Genomic DNA, 22,147 nt, shown 5'->3' with positions numbered 1-22,147 from the left:
AAGTCTCTGACTTTCCACTCCAGCAGCCATCTGGCCTGTTTACTAAGGCTCAAGCACTTCAGACAAGCTCCCACCTCAGGACCTTTGCACATGCTCTTCCTCCTGCCTAGAATGCTCATTTCCCCAGATATCCACTTAGCTCACCTCCTTCCAATCTCTGCTCAAATGTCATCTTCCCAGTGAGGCCCTCCCTGGATCACCTTATTTTAAACTGTACTTCCCCACTAATAATCCCTAGCCCTGTTGCCTTTTCTCCACTAACCCTGCTAAAATGTGCATAGTTTTTGTTTGTTTCTGGTCTCTGTCTCTCTTCATTAAAATGTAAACTTCAGGTGCACAAGGATTTTTGACTGTTTTACTCACTGCTATATGTCTAACAGCTAGAATGGTATCTAGAATGCTCAGGAGATGCTTGCTGAATAAATCAATCAACATTTTAGGAAACTTAACCATGTAAGAAGGTGGTAAAAACTCACTGTTCACACTACAAAGTCTCCCCTTTCTGTGCCACAGAAGCTAGCAAAGTACCTGCGCCCTAGTATACACTCAAAACTAATTCACCAGACTACAAGCACCCATCTAAACACAGCAGGATTTAAACACTGAAAGAAAAGGTGAAATGATAAATGGGATGAAGGGGCAAGTGGGAGCACTGTGGCATTTTGCTTCACCATGCAACAACACGATGCCAAAGTGGGCCGCACAGATGTGTCCCGCTGGAAACGCTCGTTGCAACGAAGTGCCCAGCAGCTCAGCAGCACCCCTGATGAAAGCAACAGAGAAGGAACTGACTCCAGAAGCAGGTGCTCTGCTCTCTCCTGAGGCCTTTGCTACCTGAGCATCCTTGCGGATGGGGCCAGAGGGCAGGAGGACAGGAGGTGTTACTCCTGGTGGCTAGTCTATCATCTAAGCCAGAAAGAAGTTATTCAGGCATGCGAAGACAAAGGGAAGAAGCAACACAAAGAACTCAGGGCAGTCTTACTGGAAACTTTTCCTTCTGCCATAACTATACCACTTATAACTATATGATTCCTTTCACTGCCAACAGAGAATATCTTTTTTTTTTTAATCAACATTTTCCTTTAAAGGCAGTAAGCTTTTCCACATTCTACTCTAGTTTAAACTAGTTTGGTTTCTTTTTTTTCCTTAAGATTTCTAAGAGTTGGCAGGACAGGGCTGGAGAAGAGCTAGGCCTCCGTCCCCAGAGCACCTGCTGCCTGGTCTTTGGAAGGAATGTTCTGAGAGCAAGCACATTGGTAAGCCCTCTAGAATGCCACCTGATTTACAGTGTCCTCTCAGAAAACAAAAATAAGACCACATTAGACTTCAGGGTAAATCTTTTTTTAGGCCACTCTGGCAGAGAACGTTTCAAAGAAAATGAAAGTCAGCAGTTCACATGGATGCAGTACAAGGTGGGCCAATCTCCTGAGACAGGCAAGCACCTCCATGCCCTGATGCCCACACATGCAGAGCCGGACCTGGGGAAAGGCTTCACAGTGACACTGCTCAGAATACTCCGTGTTCTAAAACACTTCCAAAACCAGCACTTGGAGCTCTAGCAATGATTCAAGGTGGCCCCAGAATAGGAGGATTTAGTTATCAAAGCAAACAAGCTGAGAATGCCTAATTTCCCATATCCACAATGTGTGAAAACATAAGCCTTGTGCAATTAAACAGCTATGTAGTCACACATAGATAGCTCTGTCCTGATGGGAAAGTGGATCAGCATTTACAGAAATGCACCATGACTGGTATCCTAAAATAACCCAGATCAAGAATCCAGAAAACTGGGTGGCAATTATACAGTCTAAGATAAGGAGGCAAAGGAGAGAAATCTGGGTTCTGTGAACTTGTGACATCAAAGTGAAAATGTTAGTCGCTCAGTCATGTCCAACTCTTTGCAACCCCATGGACTATAGCCCACCAGGCTCCTCTGTCCATGGGATTCTTCCAGCAAGAATACTGGAGTGGGTAGCCATGACCTTCTCCAGGGGATCTTCCTGAACCAAGAATCAAATCCAGGTCTCTTACACTGCAGGTAGATTCGTACCCTCTTGGTAAGTATCTTTCTTAATCTATATGTACATCTGGTTACCCAACTATCTATTCTCCTTGCACAAAGGCTTTTTATTTGCTATCATATCATATCCCACCCCTATTGGTAGATTATGCAAGGCAAGGTAATCTTTGAGAAATAAACTCATCTTTCTTGACTAGCTAACTGCCCCAACTCTGTGTGTGTGTGTGTATGTGTGTGTGTTGTTTCTGTGCAAAAACCTAAAGAAAGGGAAACAGGGACCTCATTACACTGGGGTGTGCGTGATCTCTCCAGAGGGATCACTATCTAAAATGCAGGCCATTCTGTTCACTCTGTGTCTTTTAACAATAGTTCTTTGCTTCTTAAAATAAATAGAAAACTGGCACCCTGGTGATAGTTGGCATCACAACTGACAGTATCTTTTTCCTATGTGTCCACAAGTAGAATTAAACACAAAAGTGGTTATAACAACCACCTGAAAACTATAAAATCACTGACCAAATCAACTAGCTGTGTCCAAAGACTTGGGGGTTAGCAAGAGATCTTTTTGCATTTGTTTTGAACCTTCAAGTCTATTCCTCCTACGTTTACTTTCCCTGGTGGCAGCCCCCATTGGCACCCTCCCTACCCTCCTGCCATTATGAGTTACAGCTGCTGAGCCCTCATTTGGCAGAGAAGGGAAAACTGTGGCAGAACCACCTCTGCGGTCCTCAGGCCATTGATCTCAAGCCCAAGAGAAAGAGTGCCAGTTCCCTTTGGGCAGCACAATGGAAAGAACATGAACTCTGGGTCTGCTGCCATGCTGCCACACTAAATTGTCATATGACTACTATTACACAAAGGACCATTTCAACTTTTTAAAAATTAACTCTCATTATACATGACATTTTTCTTCCTTAAACCTCAGTTTTATCATTTGTAAAATTAGTATCATAATAATAGTGGTAGGAGTGGTGGCAGTAGTAGTAATTATAAAAACAGTGATAATGACGAACACCTACTTCACTGGGTTTCTGTAAAGATTAAATGAACTTACTGGTGTAGAGTACCCAGCAGAATGCCTGGCAGCATGGTTTCAAGAGGTGTTGAGGGGCGTGCTGCAGGAAAATCACCCTGACTCATCGGTGCAGTCTGTCTGCAGAAGTGTGCTGGGTTCAGGTTCAATCAAGAGGCAGACCAGCTTTCTAAACTAATTACTTGCTCTCAAGCCCCTTATTCTCATTCCATAAATGAAAAAAACAACCCTGCCCACCCAGGGACTGCTATGAGAATCAAATGAAACACCAGGCAGGAAAGCATTTGAAAACAATAAAAATAAAGTGGTATTATTATGTTTAGCCTCCACCCAAGGCTGTCTGCTTGTCCATTCCAAACCAAGTATTAACCAGCTAGTATTAATACCTCTGCTTGCTGTCCTATGAACCCCAAAAATTCAAAGCTTTCTTAGCAGGAAAATAGCTCCAACTAAAAACATCTCTATTCTCCTGTGGACTATACCTGGAATTCCAGGTACATCCAATAAAGATGAAAAGAAATGCGTTTGCTCAATAGAAATATGTGTTTGGGTCACGGGCAAGCCTCCAAAAGGATACATCTAGGCACCAAATGGCAACTGCGGAATGAGGAACATAGCCAACCCCTCCACACTCTGCTGGCACAGAGGCCAGCAGCATCTCTGCAGAGCTCCCCTCAACAGCACCCCTCTGTCCTGACACAAGGGCCCAGTAAAACACAGACAAGTCCATCTCTTCCTCCCAAACTGATTTCCCTGAGTTCTCCCTGCGTGCGCACTTTTTCTCGTTACCGAGGCTCCTGGGAACACAGCCCTACCTAACACTGGCCAGCCACGGAGGCAGCAGTTAATACTTTTTAAAGATGTGTAGTGGAACAGTTTTTAAAGTGAAAACTTAGTGAAGCTTAAGCCCACAGGAGCAAGTATTTACATTTTTTAACTTTCCATTTTCTTCAGATACATTCTAGGATTGAAGATAAGATAAAATTGATGATAAAAGCCTAAGGTAATTTCTAATCAGGTGGCATTAGGGTCCCTACACAGCTCTTGTTCAGGACCATGGGCCTCCCTCCGCACAGTGCTGTACAATAACGAAGGAACACGGGAGGGAAGGAAAAGTGCGAGTTTTGTCAAAGCAACCGCTAACACCGGGATGTGGCTTGCTTCCTTCACCCTCAGCCACAAGCAGAGAAGGAAGGCTTTCAATGAAGGCCCACACGCAGGCATCTACTATTCCAACTCAGGCTCATTTTATGTGCTGTGCTGTGCTTGTCTCCTCCCTGGCTACACATCTAAAGGAAGCCTTCACCACTTCTGCTGGCAAGAACTCTTATAATAGAGCTTCACAGCCGTGTCCGCGGAATAAGAATACAAACAAAGAAGGCTCGTTACTTGAGGGTCCTTTCACTCTGATGACTTACATACGTCTCCCCTAAGAACAAAGGGGTTTAACCTGGTTCCAGGATGCCTCATTGGTGGCTACTCGTCTGGTGTTGAATCAATCAAGTGAAGAGGTTCATTCATTCCACACTGAGGGTCTCCTACATAGAGTTCTAGTGGACTGGTGGATGGGCTGGATTTTACAGCCAAACCGCCTCACTCTGCCACTTACTAGTTACTGAGTCTCAGTTTTCTTGTGAGGAAAAATGCAGATGACGATAATAATACTAATACCACCTCACAGTGTTCTTTCATAAAGACAAAATTAGCTGGCAGAGAGCAAGCCTGAGCTAAATGTCAGCCTACGTGCCAGGCACCGTGGCCTTTGTGGCCAAGGAGGCCACATTCTTAGCCTGACTTTCTGAGGCTGCAGTTTGAATTCTAAGATTTAACAATGCATGCTTTTGACTACAGGGGGATGGAAGAAGAGAGAATCCAAACCTCAGAATGAAATCCACAGCTTTGTTCTGACATTTAAGGTCCTCTATAATCCACCCCCATCCTTCCTTCTAAACAGATATCCTCTACATACCCAAGCAGCTGTCTGGGTCATCTGTTCCTTAAAACAACATCAAGAGCCTTCCTGACAGTCTAATGGTTAAGACTCCACACGTTTATTGCAAAGGGAGCAGGTTTATCCCTGATCAGAGAACTAAGATCCCATATGCTGCATAGAACAGTCAAAAAAGGCAAAAACAGACAAACAGAAAAAAACAATATCAGACACCTAAGTGCCACTGTTCTCCCCCTCTGCTCACCCTCAATGCCTTCCTCTTGCTTAAGTCATCCTGGTCTTCAAAACATAGCTTAAGACATAGACTTCTACAGAGCCTTCCCCAGCTCCTCTAACCCACCCTTCTGACCTCTCTGAGGTCATCTAGCTTTTACTCACCATGCATTGATTATTTTGTTACATGGTTATATTCTATATGCCTAACTAAAGTTCAAGCAACTCGAAGGATGAATCTTACATCTCTGTGTATATCCCTAAGTGCTCTGTCTCTGCAAACCTTTCAATATCACAGTAACCCAAGTCTATGCCATGACTAGTAATGCTGAAGAAGCTGAACGGTTCTATGAAAACCTACAAGACCGTCTAAAACTAACACCCAAAAAAGATATCCTTTTCATTATAGGGGACTGGAATGCAAAAGTAGAAAGTCAAGAAATATCTGGAGTAACAGGCAAATTCGGCCTTGGAGTACAGAATGAAGCAGGGCAAAGGCTAATAAGAGTTTTGCCAAGAGAACACACTGGTCATAGCTAACACCCTCTTCCAACAACACAAGAGAAGATGCTACAGACGGACATCACCAGATGGTCAACACCGAAATCAGAGTGATTATATTCTTTGCAGCCACAGATGGAGAAGCTCTATACAGTCAGCAAAAACAAGACTGGGAGCTGACTGTGACTCAGATCATGAACACCTTATTGCCAAATTTAGGTTTAAACTGAAGAAAGTAGGGAAAACCACTAGACCATTTAGCTATGACCTAAACCAAATCCCTTATGATTATACAGTGGAAGTGACAAATAGATTCAAAGAATTAGATCTGATAGAGTGCCTGAAGAGCTATGGACGGAGGTTCGTGACACTGTACGGGAGGAAGTGATCAAGACCATCCCCAAGAAAAAGAAATGCAAAAAGGCAAAATGGTTGTCTAAGGAGGCCTTACAAATAGCTGTGAAAAGAAGAGAAGCCAAAGGCAAAGGAGAAAAGGAAAGATATACCCATCTGAATGCAGAGTTCCAAGGAATAGCAAGGAGAGATAAGAAAGTCTTCCTCAGTGATCAGTGCAAAGAAATAGAGGAAAACAATAGAATGGGAAAGACTAGAGATCTCTTCAAGAAAATGAGAGATACCAAGGGAATATTTCATGCAAAGATGGGCACAATAAAGAACAGAAATGGTATGGGCCTAACAGAAGCAGAAGATATTTCTCTTTTTTTTTTCTACTACTTTTTAATGAGATTTTAATTAAGATCACTTTTAATGTACCAGCTAAAAGGCAAATAATTTTTCAATCATGAGACAAAGTGAAACTGCTGGTAGAGAGAATGGGCAGTTCAAATTCACACACCAGCATTCAAAAAAGCTTTCCCTCGAGATATTTGCAACAAGGGGGTCATTCTTTCTGCTTTCCAATCTGATAAACCAAGTTTTACAAAGTGACTTCCACTCAGTCTGCCTACATGTGACTCCTGGTCTGAGTCAATTGAAGCCTTAATGGTGGTCAAGCTTCTTCAGTATACCACAGAGGTGAATACCAGAGTTGTTACTAAGTGAGCTCATAAACTAAGAATATCCTTATTCATTGTTAATCTACAATTGTAGCACACTCAATGCATGCTTATTATTATCACTCTCATGCCATCTCTGGGGTCGCACAGAGTCGGACACGACTGAAGCGACTTAGCAGCAGCAGCATGTCATCTGTACGTGCAATTCAACAGTCAAAACCAAGAAGCTAATCATTTTTTAAGTCAATGTGTGTCTTCTTAAGGCCAGCCAGTTTTTAGAACTGGCCCAACAAATTAGCTCTAATATAGCTCATTACAAAGGAGACTCAAAGCAAATTATAACAAAATAGAGCAAATTAAGTTTCTAAATTTGTTAAGTAACCCTGACTGCCTACACTAAGATGTTGATGTGAGGGATCTGATACTCTTATTTAAGGAACAGTGTTCCAACCAAACCATTTGCTTCTTCTCATCTACAATCTCACATTCTGATGGCTTCTAGAAAGCACAGTATATTTCTGTACTTTTTAATTTTTATATTTTGTTTTGTTTCTGACCACACCACATAACTTATGGGATCCCAGGTCTCCAATCCAGGCCCTCAGCAATCACTGGACTGCTAGGGAATCCCCTCGGTAGTTTTTAAAAAATTACATCCTAAAAATACCTGAAATAGGCAAAATTAAACATTTCCTAAGTAGTCTGTGCTAGCAGTGTCACCTCTATATAAAAGATCTATTTACTTTACAATAAAGAACCAAAGGGTTTTCTTGAAATTCTTACTTAGGACAAGAAAGTAAATGTAATCTCTGCATGTAACAAACTTAAGTGGGTTTAAACAACATATGTCTTCTCTAGCCACCTCCACACTGAAGGTTAGTTAGGTATCTGCGTCACCAACATTCGAATATCTAGCACTAGTGTAGTAAGACATAATATAGACAAACACATGATGTATCTGTACAGGAGTCAAGTATTTTATTCCTTGAAGAATGTAAATACTCAAGCTCTGCATAAATATCACATATTCTAAATTTTTCTAGACTGAGGAAAAATATACCCAAAAGAACATAATGAACATGCAATTTGTATTATGCAACTTACCTGCGGCTGCTAAGCAGGAACTCATTAAGGCAAACATGACAATCACACAATGAGAAGTCATTTTTATTTCTCCAAAAGTGTGTCCCATTCAGTCACCTCAGCCTGTAGTTCTTCAGATTATAGACAATCTTTGCAAATCAAAAGTGGCTTTAAAATCCTTCTTTCCAATTTTCAAATTGCCTGTAAAAATACACATTTGAAGAAGAAAACTTAATGCAGGAATTTCTGTTCATGAGTACATATTGAAGTAAAATGAAGAATTCCTAAAAAGTATAAGAAATTTACCTTAAAAGATGACTAGACAGCCCTCAAGCAAACTGGTGGGGAGGGGGGAGCAGTAATTACCAAATAAAGATTTTTACAGCAAATACTTTTGCAAATACATGTTTGCTTTGATGTTTTAAATCTTTGGTTTTATAGTAAAGTTTCAAGAGTATAGAATAAAACCAAGGTACACCTAAACATAACATCATCAGTTATGTTGGAACACTAATCAATGACACTTAATAAGTGAACTTCAGCAAAAAAAAAAAAGACCAACTCTGGTTAGAACTCAATCTAAGATGCAAACCATTATATATAGCATAGATAAACAACAACATCCTACATAAAGCATATATAAAAATATATAATTTATATTTTTTAATTTTTATTTTATAAATTTTTTTTTATATTTTTTATCAACATCCTATGATAAAGCATACTGGAAAAGAATGTGAAAAAGAATATATATGTGTATAACCAAATCACTTTGCTATATAGCAGAATTTAACAAAAAATTGTAAATCAATTATAGTTCAATAAAATTTTTAAAAAGAACTCAATGTAATGTTATAGTGACAGACCTATCATAAGGATCAAATTAAAACATTAATTTAGAATCAACCTGAAAACATAAGGAACCATTAAAAAGCAAAATTCTTATTTCAACTGTTCGCCAACATTTTAGCATGTGAAAACTTGTCTCTCAACTCCATCTGAGACTATCTGGTTACTTGACTAGAGGATCCAAGAGGCTTTTTTAAAACTTTTCCTATCTAGAGCCTTGAAATGACAAGTTTTATGAAGGTGGGATTAACTGGAATATCCTCTGATGACCCTAAAAATTACCTCATTTAGATACTGCAACATACTCATAAATTTTCCAACCTTATCTCCCTGAGTCTGGAACAACCCATAGAAGCTGCAATTCAACAAACATTTATTGAGCACCTACTATGTTCCAGGTGTTGTGTAAGGACATGATTCCTGGTGTCAGGAATAAAAACTATCTGACAACTGGATAAAACTATGAAAGACCCTGCCTGATCTAAGCTTTGGACAAGGCAGTATCCCAAGTTTCTAGGATCCACCTCAAACAGCTAGAGACTGCAGCCCTGTTACCCAGAGCCAGAAAAATGCATCCCCAGAAACAGCATGCTACCTTCAGACACAAAGCTAGTTTGGGCACTTGCAGACACAGTACAAATATATTAAAAAAATGGCAAAACAAGTTCGAATTAAATGGTTTTAATTCACTGCATCAAGTGTGAAGAGAAAGATATTTTAAATGCATCTTAGCCTTGGAGAAGGAAAAAAATAGGGTGATTGGGGTACAGTGGTAGGAGAGGGCGGAAACCTTCTCAGTGAACTCCCTTTTGGGTTTTACAAGTATTACCTACCCAGCAATAACAATCATGTTCGAATTTCAAAGATAATTTTTATATATGCTTTAAAACTGAACTATTACATATGCAGGAGGCACTGTGGTCCAATCTTCGTAGGAAAATGGTTTTAAAAACCTAGTATGAGTAAAATACAGATTAGAGTAGCAGTAAAAGGTCTGCACAGGTGTGAATCCACTCTGCCACCTCCCAAATGAGTTATGTCAACCTGGACACTCTGCATGGATGAAAATTCCTACAAACTATTGTGAGGATTAAATGAGTTAACATAGATACATTGTTTAGAACAGTGCCTAGCTCATAATAAGCAATGAATAAATGTTAGCTATTATTATCATTACTGGTCCATTCCCTTTGAGGTATATTTGAACCAAAAAAGCAGAAAAATTAGGGTATAGCTATTTGCATAATTTTTAGCTACTGAAAAATCAGTTTAACTTTTTGTTTACTGCAAAATAAACATTACAATGGACACCAAAAGGAATAAGCTAAAGAGCAGATCACTAAGAAAGCAAAGTTATCAAGCAAAATGAGGCACAGTTCATTGGTGGCACCATGGTCTTATTTCAAAAACTGACTAAATTATAGACATAACTCTGGACACCATAAAATTGTTTCCAATCATTGCTTAAAGTGATTGCTACCATAACTCCACATCACCTCAGGTGTAATGGAAGTCTCCTCGGTTACCTTAAAAATCAATAACAAAAAAAAAAAAAATCAGTGACAGCAAAGAGAATTTGTCCCTATTTTTTGCCCTTCAAAATATTAGATTTCCTGAATGGATGGATAAGGAAAACTCTAGAAGAACATGTTATTTCAACAAATACTAAAAGGGCAACTTTTATAAAGCAAAACCCTATAAGGAGATCTCAGAAGATGACTTCCCAGAGGATTTTTATGGTGCACACAAACTACATAACCAGCACGAGGCTTGTAGGAATATTTAATAAACTTGTGTCACCCCCTGCCTTCAGCTGCAGAGGGTCTGTGGGGCTGTGCACATTAATCCAGGGCTTAAACCAAGTCTGAATGAACCTGGGAAAGAAAGGCAAACAGTTCTATTAAAAATATAGACTGCAAATTGCTGACAAGAATATTGGGTAATTATTAAAATGCAGCAATTACAGATATAATAGAGCCAAGCTAAACAGTTTGATGCCCAAAGGCAAACCACAGCAAGTTTACACCGGATCTTAAAACACCTCCAAGGAAGTCCAAGACAAGTTGAAACTTACACACTGCTGCTTCGAACAAAGAAGGAGCTTTTCTTCTTTTAGCTTAAAAGTACCTCCACAATGTAACTTGTTCAAAAGAGAAAATAAACTGCAGAGAGTTTTTGTCTAATCTCCCCAATGTGGTGACAGGATCCTAAGGCAAAGGAGAATAAAAAGGGAAGTGTGTCATTCCATTCATTGTAACTCCAGTTTTGGCCAAGACTTACACATATCAGTGGCTGAACACACAACCTGGGGATCAGTTTCCTAACAGAAGAACACAGGATGATCAAAAGCTTCGAAAAAGTCACAGATCTGAAACAAAACTAGGGAATTACCAATTCTTTTCCTTTTCTGAGGTTATATACTCACACTCAATCTGAGGTCTCACACTCAATCTGCACAGATCAGAGACTCAACCACCCTGGTTTTCTGACCTCTCTGTATCTCTTTGGACTTTAAGAACAAATAGCTTTCTTTAGAAATATAAATAGGGTGCTCAAAATCTTAAAAGAACAATTTGAAAGATACTGTGAAACAGTCATTTTGCCCACATTTCAAAGTAATGTATTCCATTCAAAGGGTACCAAAACTTATAGTATCCACAAATGAACAAAAAATAATTCTGAGTGAGACCTTAATGGAGTTTTTTAAAAATGCATGTGATACTAATTCTTCTAATTTCCCGTGAGTCTATTTCTAAGGTCATTAAACTTATTGCATTGCCCCACATTCTCTAGTGATACAGGAGTTCACAGGGAAAGACCAGGATAAGCTGAAAACCCCTACCCAAATGAGTCCTGAAATACATCACGGTTTTTTGAACCAATATTCAAAAGGAATTGGTTGGGAACGATTAGTATTCCCTGGGTTGATGAGGAATTTTTTTAAGTGCAAACCTTGCTCTATCTTAGAGGGAAAACGTGGTGAAACAATGCCTGGCAATAAGCTAACAGCCAGCAAAAAAGATTACTAACTTCCCCTTAGATAGCTAACAGAGTGGCTAAGAACATGAGATTATTCAAAATTGGAACCTACAATTAGCTTCCACCCAATCAATTTCTCAATTAAAAGAATTAGCCTGCTAAAGATAACATGAACAGCTTTTAAACTTAGACGAGCTCAACAGAATTCATGGATGAAGAGAAGCCCAATCTCCAAGACCAGCACTTGACCAAAATATTAACAATAAGGCAGAGTCAAGACTAGAAACAGGGTCTTCCCATGACAGCACTCTAACTGACCTGAAGTTCCAGGTCAGTTGCCACAAACTAGGAACTGTTTTCTCTCCCTCAGTGCTCAATCTCTGGAAACAGAATGTTTTCTCCAAGAGAGAGAAGCTTGCCATAGCTGCCATCAGACATCAGTACTTCCATGTTGACATGTGCACCTTGCACAAATCATTACTGATCACAAACTAAGACTTGACTTCAGGACTATGGGTGGTGGTCATAATAAGTAAACAGTCCTTGGTGATGCTGTATGACTCAAGTTCTTTGAAGATAAAGCACAAATCTTTGCATTGTCATATCTTAACACTGTGACTGTTCAGCCCCCAATATGGAAAATATTCAACAAATGTGAAGATCTTAAAGATGTGTATATTGAGTGGAATAAAAAATGACCCACTCCCTAAACCCAAATAGAAAATAACACCTGATTTTCTGGTCCTTCAGCATGAAAACGTTTTCTAGCAGATCATTAAAATGTTTCTAGTTTGCCATTTAAGTGAATTTTTTGGAGAAAGGTATACTGTTAAGTCTGCAAATGGTTAAATAAAAGCTGGTAGAAGAACTGCTCTGATGGATATTCAACATGTTATTCAGGGGATTTAGAAAAAAGGCAGGATGGACGACATCAATATATAGCTTGGCAGCCTGAAAAAAGGGGTGTACAGGATACAGAACAGATACCACTGTTTGATGATATTTGGATGCCCTTTAAGACCTGTACAGCATCGGACCTTGCTTCTATCACCAGTCACATCCACAGCTGGGTATTCTTTTTGCTTTGGCTCCATCCCTTCATTCTTTCTGGAGTTATTTCTCCACTGATCTCCAGTAGCATATTGGGCACCTACTGACGTGGGGAGTTCCTCTTTCAGAATCCTATCATTTTGCCTTTTCATACTGTTCATGGGGTTCTCAAGGCAAGAATACTGAAGTGGTTTGCCATTCCCTTCTCCAGTGGACCACATTCTGTCAGATCTCTCCACCATGACCCGCCCATCTTGGGTTGCCCCACAGGCATGGCTTAGTTTCATTGAGTTAGACAAGGCTGTGGTCCTAGTGTGATTAGATTGACTAGTTTTCTGTGAGTATGGTTTCAGTGTGTCTGCCCTCTGGGGAGGCCTTCCTAATAGTTGTGAAAAGAAGAGAAACGAAAACCAAAGGAGAAAAGGAAAGATAGAAGCATCTGAATGCAGAGTTCCAAAGAACAGCAAAAAGAAGATGAGAAAGCCTTCCTCAGCAATCAATGAAAAGAAATAGAGGAAAACAACAGAATGGGAAAGACTAGAGATCTCTTCAAGAAAATTAGAGATACCAAGGGAACATTTCATGCAAAGATGGGCTCAATAAAGGACCAAAATGGTATGGACCTAACAGAAGCAGAAGATATTAAGAAGAGGTGGCAAGAATACACAGAAGAACTGTACAAAAAAGATCTTAACAACCCAGATGATGGTGTGATCACTCACCTAGAGCCAGATATCCTGGAATGTGAAGTCAAGTGGGCCTTAGAAAGCATCACTATGAACAAAGCTAGTGGAGGTGACGGAGTTCCAGTTGAGCTCTTTCATATCCTAAAAGATGATGCTGTGAAAGTGCCGCACTCAATATGCCAGCAAATGTGGAAGACTCAGCAGTGGCCACAGGACTGGAAAAAGTCAGCTTTCATTCCAATCCCAAAGAAAGGCAATGCCAAAGAATGTTCAAACTACCGCACTACTGCACTCATCTCACATGCTAGTAAAGTAATGCTCAAAATTCTCCAAGCCAGGCTTCAGCAATACGTGAACTGTGAACTTCCTGATGTTCAAGCTGGTTTTAGAAAAAGCAGAGGAACCAGAGATCAAATTGCAAACATCCGCTGGATCATGGAAAAAGCAAGAGAGTTCCAGAAAAACATCTATTTCTGCTTTATAGACTATGCCAAAGCCTTTGACTGTGTAGATCACAATAAACTGTGGAAAATTCTGAAAGAGATGGACATACCAGACCACCTGACCTGCCTCTTGAGAAATCTGTATGCAGGTCAGGAAGCAACAGTTAGAACTGGACATGGAACAATAGACTGGTTCCAAATAGGAAAATGAGTACGTCAAGGCTGTATATTGTCACCGTGCTTATTTAACTTCTATGCAGAGTACATTATGAGAAATGCTGGACTGGAAGAAACACAAGCTGGAATCAAGATTGCCGGGAGAAATAACAATAACCTCAGATATGCAGATGCCATAAGACACCAGCCTTATGGCAGAAAGTGAAGAGGAACTCAAAAGCCTCTTGATGAAAGTGAAAGTGGAGAGTGAAAAAGTTGGCTTAAAGCTCAACATTCAGAAAACGAAGATCATGGCATCCGGTCCCATCACTTCATGGGAAATAGATGGGGAAACAGTGGAAACAGTGGCAGACTTTATTTTTCTGGGCTCCAAAATCACTGCAGATGGTGAGTGCAGCCATGAAATTAAAAGACACTTACTCCTTGGAAGGAAAGTTATGACCAACCGAGATAGCATATTCAAAAGCAGAGACATTACTTTGCCAACAAAGGTTCATCTAGTCAAGGCTATGGTTTTTCCTGTGGTCATGTATGGATGTGAGAGTTGGACTGTGAAGAAGGCTGAGTGCCGAAGAATTGATGCTTTTGAACTGTGGTGTTGGAGAAGACTCTTGAGAGTCCCTTGGACTGCAAGGAGATCCAGCCAGTCCATTCTGAAGGAGATCAGCCCTGGGATTTCTTTGGGAGGAAGGATGCTGAAGCTGAAACTCCAGTACTTTGGCCACCTCATGCGAAGAGTTGACTCATTGGAAAAGACTCTGATGCTGGGAGGGATTGGGGGCAGGAGGAGAAGGGGATGACAGAGGATGAGATGGCTGAATGGCATCACTGACTCGATGGACGTGAGTCTGAGTGAACTCCGGGAGTTGGTGAGGGACAGGGAGGCCTGGCGTGCTGTGATTCATGGGGTCGCAAAGAGTTGGACACGACTGATCGACTGAACTGAACTAAGACCTTTACACAGAGACAGCAAAACCACCTTACTGAGTCACAGCAGCAACTCTCCCATATCTCTATAACACAGAGAAACTGGCTAATCCCAAATCCCCATTTTTAGACAGACTTGGTACAAAGAGGGCAAAAGTCCTGGATGTGGATAAGAAATCTTTGGAATTGCATCAAAGTATAATCAATATTCAATAAATATTTACTATGAGGAGCTGGGCACTGTTAAAGATATCAAAGATATTGCAGGGAAAAAAGGAGCCAAAAATCCTGCCTTCATGGTGCTTATATTCTAGTAAAAGTAACACCATCTACTACATTAGGCAAGAATTCAATTTCCTGAGCCTCATTTCTCCCTTCAATAAATCTTTATTGCTTATTGCATGCCAGGCAATGGGAATATAATGGCCACAAAAAGAGACATATTTTTTGCCCTCGTAGGCTTAAAGTGTGGTGGGATAACCAGCAAATAATCACCAAAAAATGTAATTATAGGCTATGATAAGAGCTCTTTAAAAAAGTATCACCACTTGAAGGATAAGTAAAGATTTAAAAGCTCTGGTGAAGGATAACATTACAGATAAAGGAACCATTACAAGTCACTGATGCTGAAGGGAGCATGGCTGCAGAGTCAACAGGAAGGAAAAGGAACAGGTTCAAGAAAGAGTTTAAGCAGGAAAGTGCCATGATCCCAGTAGGTTTTTAAAGTTTCCATGGTACGGGCAATGTGGAAAACACTATGGGGGTTGTTTAGTTGCTCAGTTGTGTCCAACTCTCTGCAAGCCCATGAACTATAGCCTGCCAGGCTCCTCTGGCCATGGAATTTTCCAGGCAAGAATACTGGAGTGGGCCGCCATTTCCTCTCCAGGGGATCTTCCTGACCCAGGGATTCAACCTGCATCTCCTGCATTGCAGGTGGTCTCCTCCATCTCCTGCATTGCTAGTAGATTCTTTACCACTGAGCCACCAGGGAAGCCCATGTGGAAAACAGCTGGAGGCTTCTCAAAAAACTAAAAATAGAACTACCATATGATCCAGCAATTCCACTTCTGGGTATATATCTGCTGCTGCTGCTGCCAAGTCGCTTCAGTCATATCCGACTCTGTGCAACCCCATAGACGGCAGCCCACCAGGCTCCCCCGTCCCTGGGATTCTCCAGGCAAGAACACTGGAGTGTGTTGCCATTTCCTTCTCCAATGCATGAAAGTGAAAAGTGAAAGTGAAGTCGCTCAGTCGTGTCCAACTCTTAGTGACCCCATGGACTACAGCCTACCAGACTCCTCCATCCATGGGATTCTCCAGGCAAGAGGACTGGAGTGGGGTGCCATTGCCTTCTCCGGGGTATATATCTAAAGGAAGTTAAATCACTGCAAAAGAGATATTTGCAACCCCACGTTCACTGCAGCATTATTTACAGTAGCCAAGACATGGAAACAAACTACATGTCCACTGATGGATGACTGGATAAAGAAAATGTGGTGTGTCTGTAATGGAATATTACTCAGCCACAAAAGAAGGAAATCCTGCCATTTGCAATAAAACTGATAGATCTCGTAGTCAAGATGCTAAGTGAAGTAAGTCAGAGAAAGACAAATACTATATGAGCTCACTTATCTGTGAAATCTAAAAAACTGAACTCTTGGGAACAGAGACCAGATTGGTATTGCCAAAAGCGGGAGTGAACGGTAGAGGAAATGGGTGAATGTAGACAAAAGGTACAAACTTCCAGTTATCTAAATAAGTCCTGGGGATAGCATGTACAACATGACGACTGTAGTTAACAATACTGTATTGTACATTTGAAAGTCAGTAAGAATCAATCTTAAAAGTTAACACAAGTTATAAAAAAGCTGTTAACTATGTGAGGTAATGGATGTTAACTAAACTTACTATGGTAATCATTGTGCAATATACAAATCATTATGTTGTATTTTATGCAATGTTATGTGTGAATTATATCTCAATAAAATGGAAAAAAATTAATTAAAAATAAATAAAGACTTTTCTGGGTACCATGTGGGGAACACACCAAGGGAGCCCAGAGTGCTAAGATGATCAGTTAAAACTCTGATAACAGTCAGACAAGAAAGGTGGTTTAGATTAGAATGGAACCTCAGTTTCTTCATTTGTAAGAAAATAAACTAAAGAAAGCTGAGCACTAAAGAAATGATGCTTTTGAACTGTGGCATTGGAGAAGACTCTTAAGAGTCCCTTGGACTGCAAGGAGATCAAACCAATCAATCCTAAAGGAAATCAGTCCTGAATATTCATTGGAAGGACTGATGCTGAAGCTGAAACTGCAATACTTTGGCCACCTGATGTGAAGAACTGACGTATTGGAAAAGACCCTGATGCTGGGATAGATTGAAGGCAGGAAGAGAAGAGGATGACAGAGGATGAGATGGTTGGATGGCATCACTGACTCAATGGATATGAGTTTGAACAAGTTCCAGGAGTTGGTGATGGACAGGGAAGTCTGGCATGCTACAGTCCATGGGGTCACAAAGAGTTGGACATGACTGAGCGACTGAACCGAACTGAAACTAACCTTACCTACATCAAAGTGTGGTAACAAGGAATCAAATGAAATTGTACATGCAACAGCACAAAAGCTGTATTACTTATCATTAGCAGCTTGTTTCTACCAAAGGGAATTATTATCCTGGAGCCTAAGATTAAGTAAAGTCTCAATATTCTGTGCCTGCCAGTGGAAAGGAAAAAAGAAGGATCACTCTTGAGTTACCTGGGCTTCCCTGGTGGTTCAGACAGTACAGAACCTGCCTGCTAATGCAGGAGATGTAGGTTCGACCCCTGGGTCAGGAAGATCTCCTGGAGAAGGAATGGCTATCCAACCCAGTATTCTTGCCTGGATAATTCCATGGACAGAGGAGCCTGGTAGGCTACAGTCCGTAGGGTCCTAAAGAGTTGGACCCAACTGAGCAACTAGCACTTTTACTTTTCACTTCACTCTTGAGCTACCTATACTTGTAGGTAGGAATTCTACATCAGATCAGATCAGATCAGATCAGTCACTCATCATGTCCGACTCTTTGCGACCCCATGAATCACAGCACGCCAGGCCTCCCTGTCCCTCACCAACTCCCGGAGTTCACTGAGACTCACGTCCATCGAGTCAGTGATGCCATCCAGCCATCTCATCCTCTGTCGTCCCCTTCTCCTCCTGCCCCCAATCCCTCCCAGCATCAGAGTCTTTTCCAATGAGTCAACTCTTCGCATGAGGTGGCCAAAGTACTGGAGTTTCAGCTTTAGCATCATTCCTTCCAAAGAAATCCCAGGGCTGATCTCCTTCAGAATGGACTGGTTGGATCTCCTTGCAGTCCAAGGGACTCTAAAGAGTCTTCTCCAACACCACAGTTCAAAAGCATCAATTGTTTGGCGCTCAGCCTTCTTCACAGTCCAACTCTCACATCCATACATGACCACAGGAAAAACCATGGCCTTGACTAGACGAACCTTTGTTGGCAAAGTAATGTCTCTGCTTTTGAATATGCTATCTAGGTTGGTCATAACTTTTCTTCCAAGCAGTAAGCGTCTTTTAATTTCATGGCTGCAGTCACCATCTGCAGTGATTTTGGAGCCCAGAAAAATAAAGTCTGACACTGTTTCCACTGTTTCCCCTTCTATTTCCCATGAAGTGATGGGACCGGATGCCATGATCTTCGTTTTCTGAATGTTGAGCTTTAAGCCAACTTTTTCACTCTCCACTTTCACTTTCATCAAGAGGCTTTTGAGTTCCTCTTCACTTTCTGCCATAAGGGTGGTGTCATCTGCATATCTGAGGTTATGGATATTTCTCCCAGCAATCTTGATTCCAGCTTGTGTTTCTTCCAGTCCAGCGTTTCTCATGATGTACTCTGCATAGAAGTTAAATAAGCAGGGTGACAATATACAGCCTTGACGTACTCCTTTTCCTATTTGGAACCAGTCTGTTGTTCCATGTCCAGTTCTAACTGTTGCTTCCTGACCTGCATACAGATTTCTCAAGAGGCAGGTCAGGTGGTCTGGTATGTCCATCTCTTTCAGAATTTTCCACAGTTTATTGTGATCCACACAGTCAAAGGCTTTGGCATAGTCTATAAAGCAGAAATAGATACTTTTCTGGAACTCTCTTGGTTTTTCCATGATCCAGCGGATGTTTGCAATTTGATCTCTGGTTCCTCTGCTTTTTCTAAAACCAGCTTGAACATCAGGAAGTTCATGGCTCACATATTGCTGAAGCCTGGCCTGGAGAATTTTGAGCATTACTTTACTAGCGTGTGAGATGAGTGCACTGTGCGGTAGTTTGAGCATTCTTTGGCATTGCCTTTCTTTGGGATTGGAATGAAAACTGACCTTTTCCAGTCCTGTGGCCACTGCTGAGTTTTCCACATTTGCTGGCATATTGAATGCAACACTTTCATAGCATCATCTCTCAGGATTTGGAATAGCTCAACTGGAATTCCATCACCTCCACTAGCTTTGTTTGTAGTGATGCTTTCCAAGGCCCACTTGACTTCACATTCCAGGATGTCTGGCTCTAGGTCAGTGATCACACCATCATGATTATCTGGGACGTGAAGATCTTTTTTGTACAGTTCTTCTGTGTATTCTTGCCATCTCTTCTTAATATCTTCTGCTTCTGTTAGGTCCATACCATTTCTGTCCTTTATCGAGCCCATCTTTGCATGAAATGTTCCCTTGGTATCTCTAATTTTCTTGAAGAGATCTCTAGTCTTTCCCATTTTGTTGTTTTCCTCTATTTCTTTGCATTGATCGCTGAGGAAGACTTTCTTATCTCTTCTTGCTATTCTTTGGAACTCTGCATTCAGATGTTTATATCTTTCCTTGCCTCCTTTGGTTTTCGCTTCTCTTCTTTTCACAGCTATTTGTAAGGCCTCCCCAGACAGCCATTTTGCTTTTTTGCATTTCTTTTCCATGGGGATGGTCTTGATCCCTGTCTCCTGTACAATGTTACGAACCTCGTTCCATAGTTCATCAGGCACTCTATTTATCAGATCTAGGCCCTTAAATCTATTTCTCACTTCCACTGTATAATCATAAGGGATTTGATTTAGGTCATACCTGAATGGTCTAGTGGTTTTCCCTACTTTCTTCAATTTAAGTCTGAATTTGGCAATAAGGAGTTCATGCTCTGAGCCACAGTCAGCTCCTGGTCTTTTTTCTGCTGACTGTATAGAGCTTCTCCATCTTTGGCTGCAAAGAATATAATCAATTTGATTTCGGTGTTGACCATCTGGTAATGTCCATGAATAGAGTCTTCTCTTGTGATGTTGGAAGAGGGTGTTTGCTATGACCAGTGCATTGTCTTGGCTAAACTCTATTAGTCTTTACCCTGCTTCATTCCGTATTCCAAGGCCAAATTTGCCTGTTACTCCAGGTGTTTCTTGACTTCCTACTTTTGCATTCCAGTCCCCTATAATGAAAAGGACATCTTTTTTGGGTGTTAGTCTAAAAGGTCTTGTCGGTCTTCATAGAACCGTTCAACTTCAGCTTCTTCAGCGTTACTGGTTGGGGCATAGACTTGGATTACTGTGATATTGAATGGTTTGCCTTGGAAACGAACAGAGATCATTCTGTCGTTTTTGAGATTGCATCCAAGTACTGCATTCGGACTCTTTTGTTGACCGTGATGGCCACTCCATTTCTTCTGAGGGATTCCTGCCTGCAGTAGTAGATATAATGGTCATCTGAGTTAAATTCACCCATTCCAGTCCATTTCAGTTCGCTGATTCCTAGAATGTCGACATTCACTCTTGCCATCTCTTGTTTGACCACTTCCAATTTGCCTTGATTCATGGACCTGACATTCCAGGTTCCTATGCAATATTGCTCTTTACAGCATCGGACCTTGCTTCTATCACCAGTCACATCTACAGCTGGGTATTGTTTTTGCTTTGGCTCCATCCCTTCATTCTTTCTGGAGTTATTTCTCCACTGATCTCCAGTAGCATTTTGGGCACCTACCGACCTGGGGAGTTCCTCTTTCAGTATCCTATCATTTTGCCTTTTCATACTGTTCATGGGGTTCTCAAGGCAAGAATACTGAAGTGGTTTGCCATTCCCTCCTCCAGTGGACCACATTCTGTCAGATCTCTCCACCATGATCCGCCCATCTTGGGTTGCCCCACGGGCATGGCTTAGTTTCATTGAGTTAGACAAGGCTGTGGTCCTAGTGTGATTAGATTGACTAGTTTTCTGTGAGTATGGTTTCAGTGTGTTTGCCCTCTGATGCCCTCTTGCAACACCTACCGTCTTACTTGGGTTTCTCTTACCTTGGGCGTGGGGTATCTCTTCACAGCTGCTCCAGCAAAGCGCAGCCAGTGCTCCTTACCTTGGACGAGGGGTATCTCGTCACCGCCACCCTTCCTGACCTTCAATGTGGGATAGCTCCTCTAGGCCCTCCTGCACCCATGCAGCCAGACCCAGTAAAAGAAGGCAGGCCGCACAGAGGGCACAAGAAGTACAGAGAAGCTGGGCTCTGTTCTCCTCTACCCCTCCAGGGCCTGGTCTACCCTCACTCCTGGCTAAGAGTGTAACCAACACATCTCTGGCCCCAGCAACCTTAATTTCCTAGGGACTGACCTTCAGTCAGTCCTTAAGAGCCCTCTGTCTATCCCAAGCACAAGAGATCTCACTGCCCAAGCGAAATACGGCATAAAGAGGAGGGTGGGCCTGGATACATCTCACAAGGTTGTAAAAGACCAGGTTTTGTTCAAGTTCAAATAAACTAGGACTGATATTTTTAACTCACCCTTGCAGTATTCCAAGAACTACTTTTCACATTTAATATTTCTGCATCTAAAGATTTCAGTTGCTTATAATTTTAAGCTAGAATTCACAGAGAACTATTCTTGGGGGTTCCAAATCTGGCTTACCCAGATGTATTACGTTGGACCAGTCATTTAGCCTCCATCACCCCCTCATCTGCAAAATAGGAATGATATTTTGATTGTAACATATGAGACAGAATATGGGCATGGTACCTAAAACAATATCTGGCCCACATAATACATTTTTTTTTCCATCCAGTACTTTTTTTAAAAAGTAATAGTCATTGAAGTTTTTATAGTTAAAATACATCGTCTTTTAAAAAAAGGCAAACTACCAGTCACAGTATAATATAAACAGCAGTTTACATCAAAGTTTATATTAATTTTGGGATTAGACTTTGTCACCTAGA

At 41.2% G+C, this 22,147-nt stretch overlaps 1 protein-coding gene across 5 annotated transcripts in view; it reads right to left on the bottom strand.

Annotated features, from left to right (window-relative positions):
- Positions 1-22,147, bottom strand: part of TGFBR3 (transforming growth factor beta receptor 3) — a 209,277-nt gene that overhangs the window by 169,475 nt on the left and 17,655 nt on the right. For 3 of the 5 annotated variants that reach the window (XM_005204335.5, XM_005204338.5, XM_059885091.1), the window contains exon 2: positions 7,839-8,018. In XM_005204335.5, coding sequence (XP_005204392.1) covers positions 7,839-7,926 — 88 coding nt within the window. In that variant the 5' untranslated portion in view covers positions 7,927-8,018. Of the gene's footprint in view, positions 1-7,838; positions 8,019-10,740; positions 10,874-22,147 lie in introns of all 5 variants that reach the window. The other 2 variants (XM_005204336.5, XM_024990080.2) reach the window with 1 other exon arrangement.

This window comes from Bos taurus, chromosome 3 (genome assembly GCF_002263795.3).
Source record: "Bos taurus isolate L1 Dominette 01449 registration number 42190680 breed Hereford chromosome 3, ARS-UCD2.0, whole genome shotgun sequence".
NCBI classification, from domain to species: Eukaryota; Metazoa; Chordata; class Mammalia; order Artiodactyla; family Bovidae; genus Bos; species Bos taurus.
The sequence above is the reverse complement of the archived record's forward strand: the minus strand, read 5'-3'. Positions and strand labels throughout refer to the sequence as shown.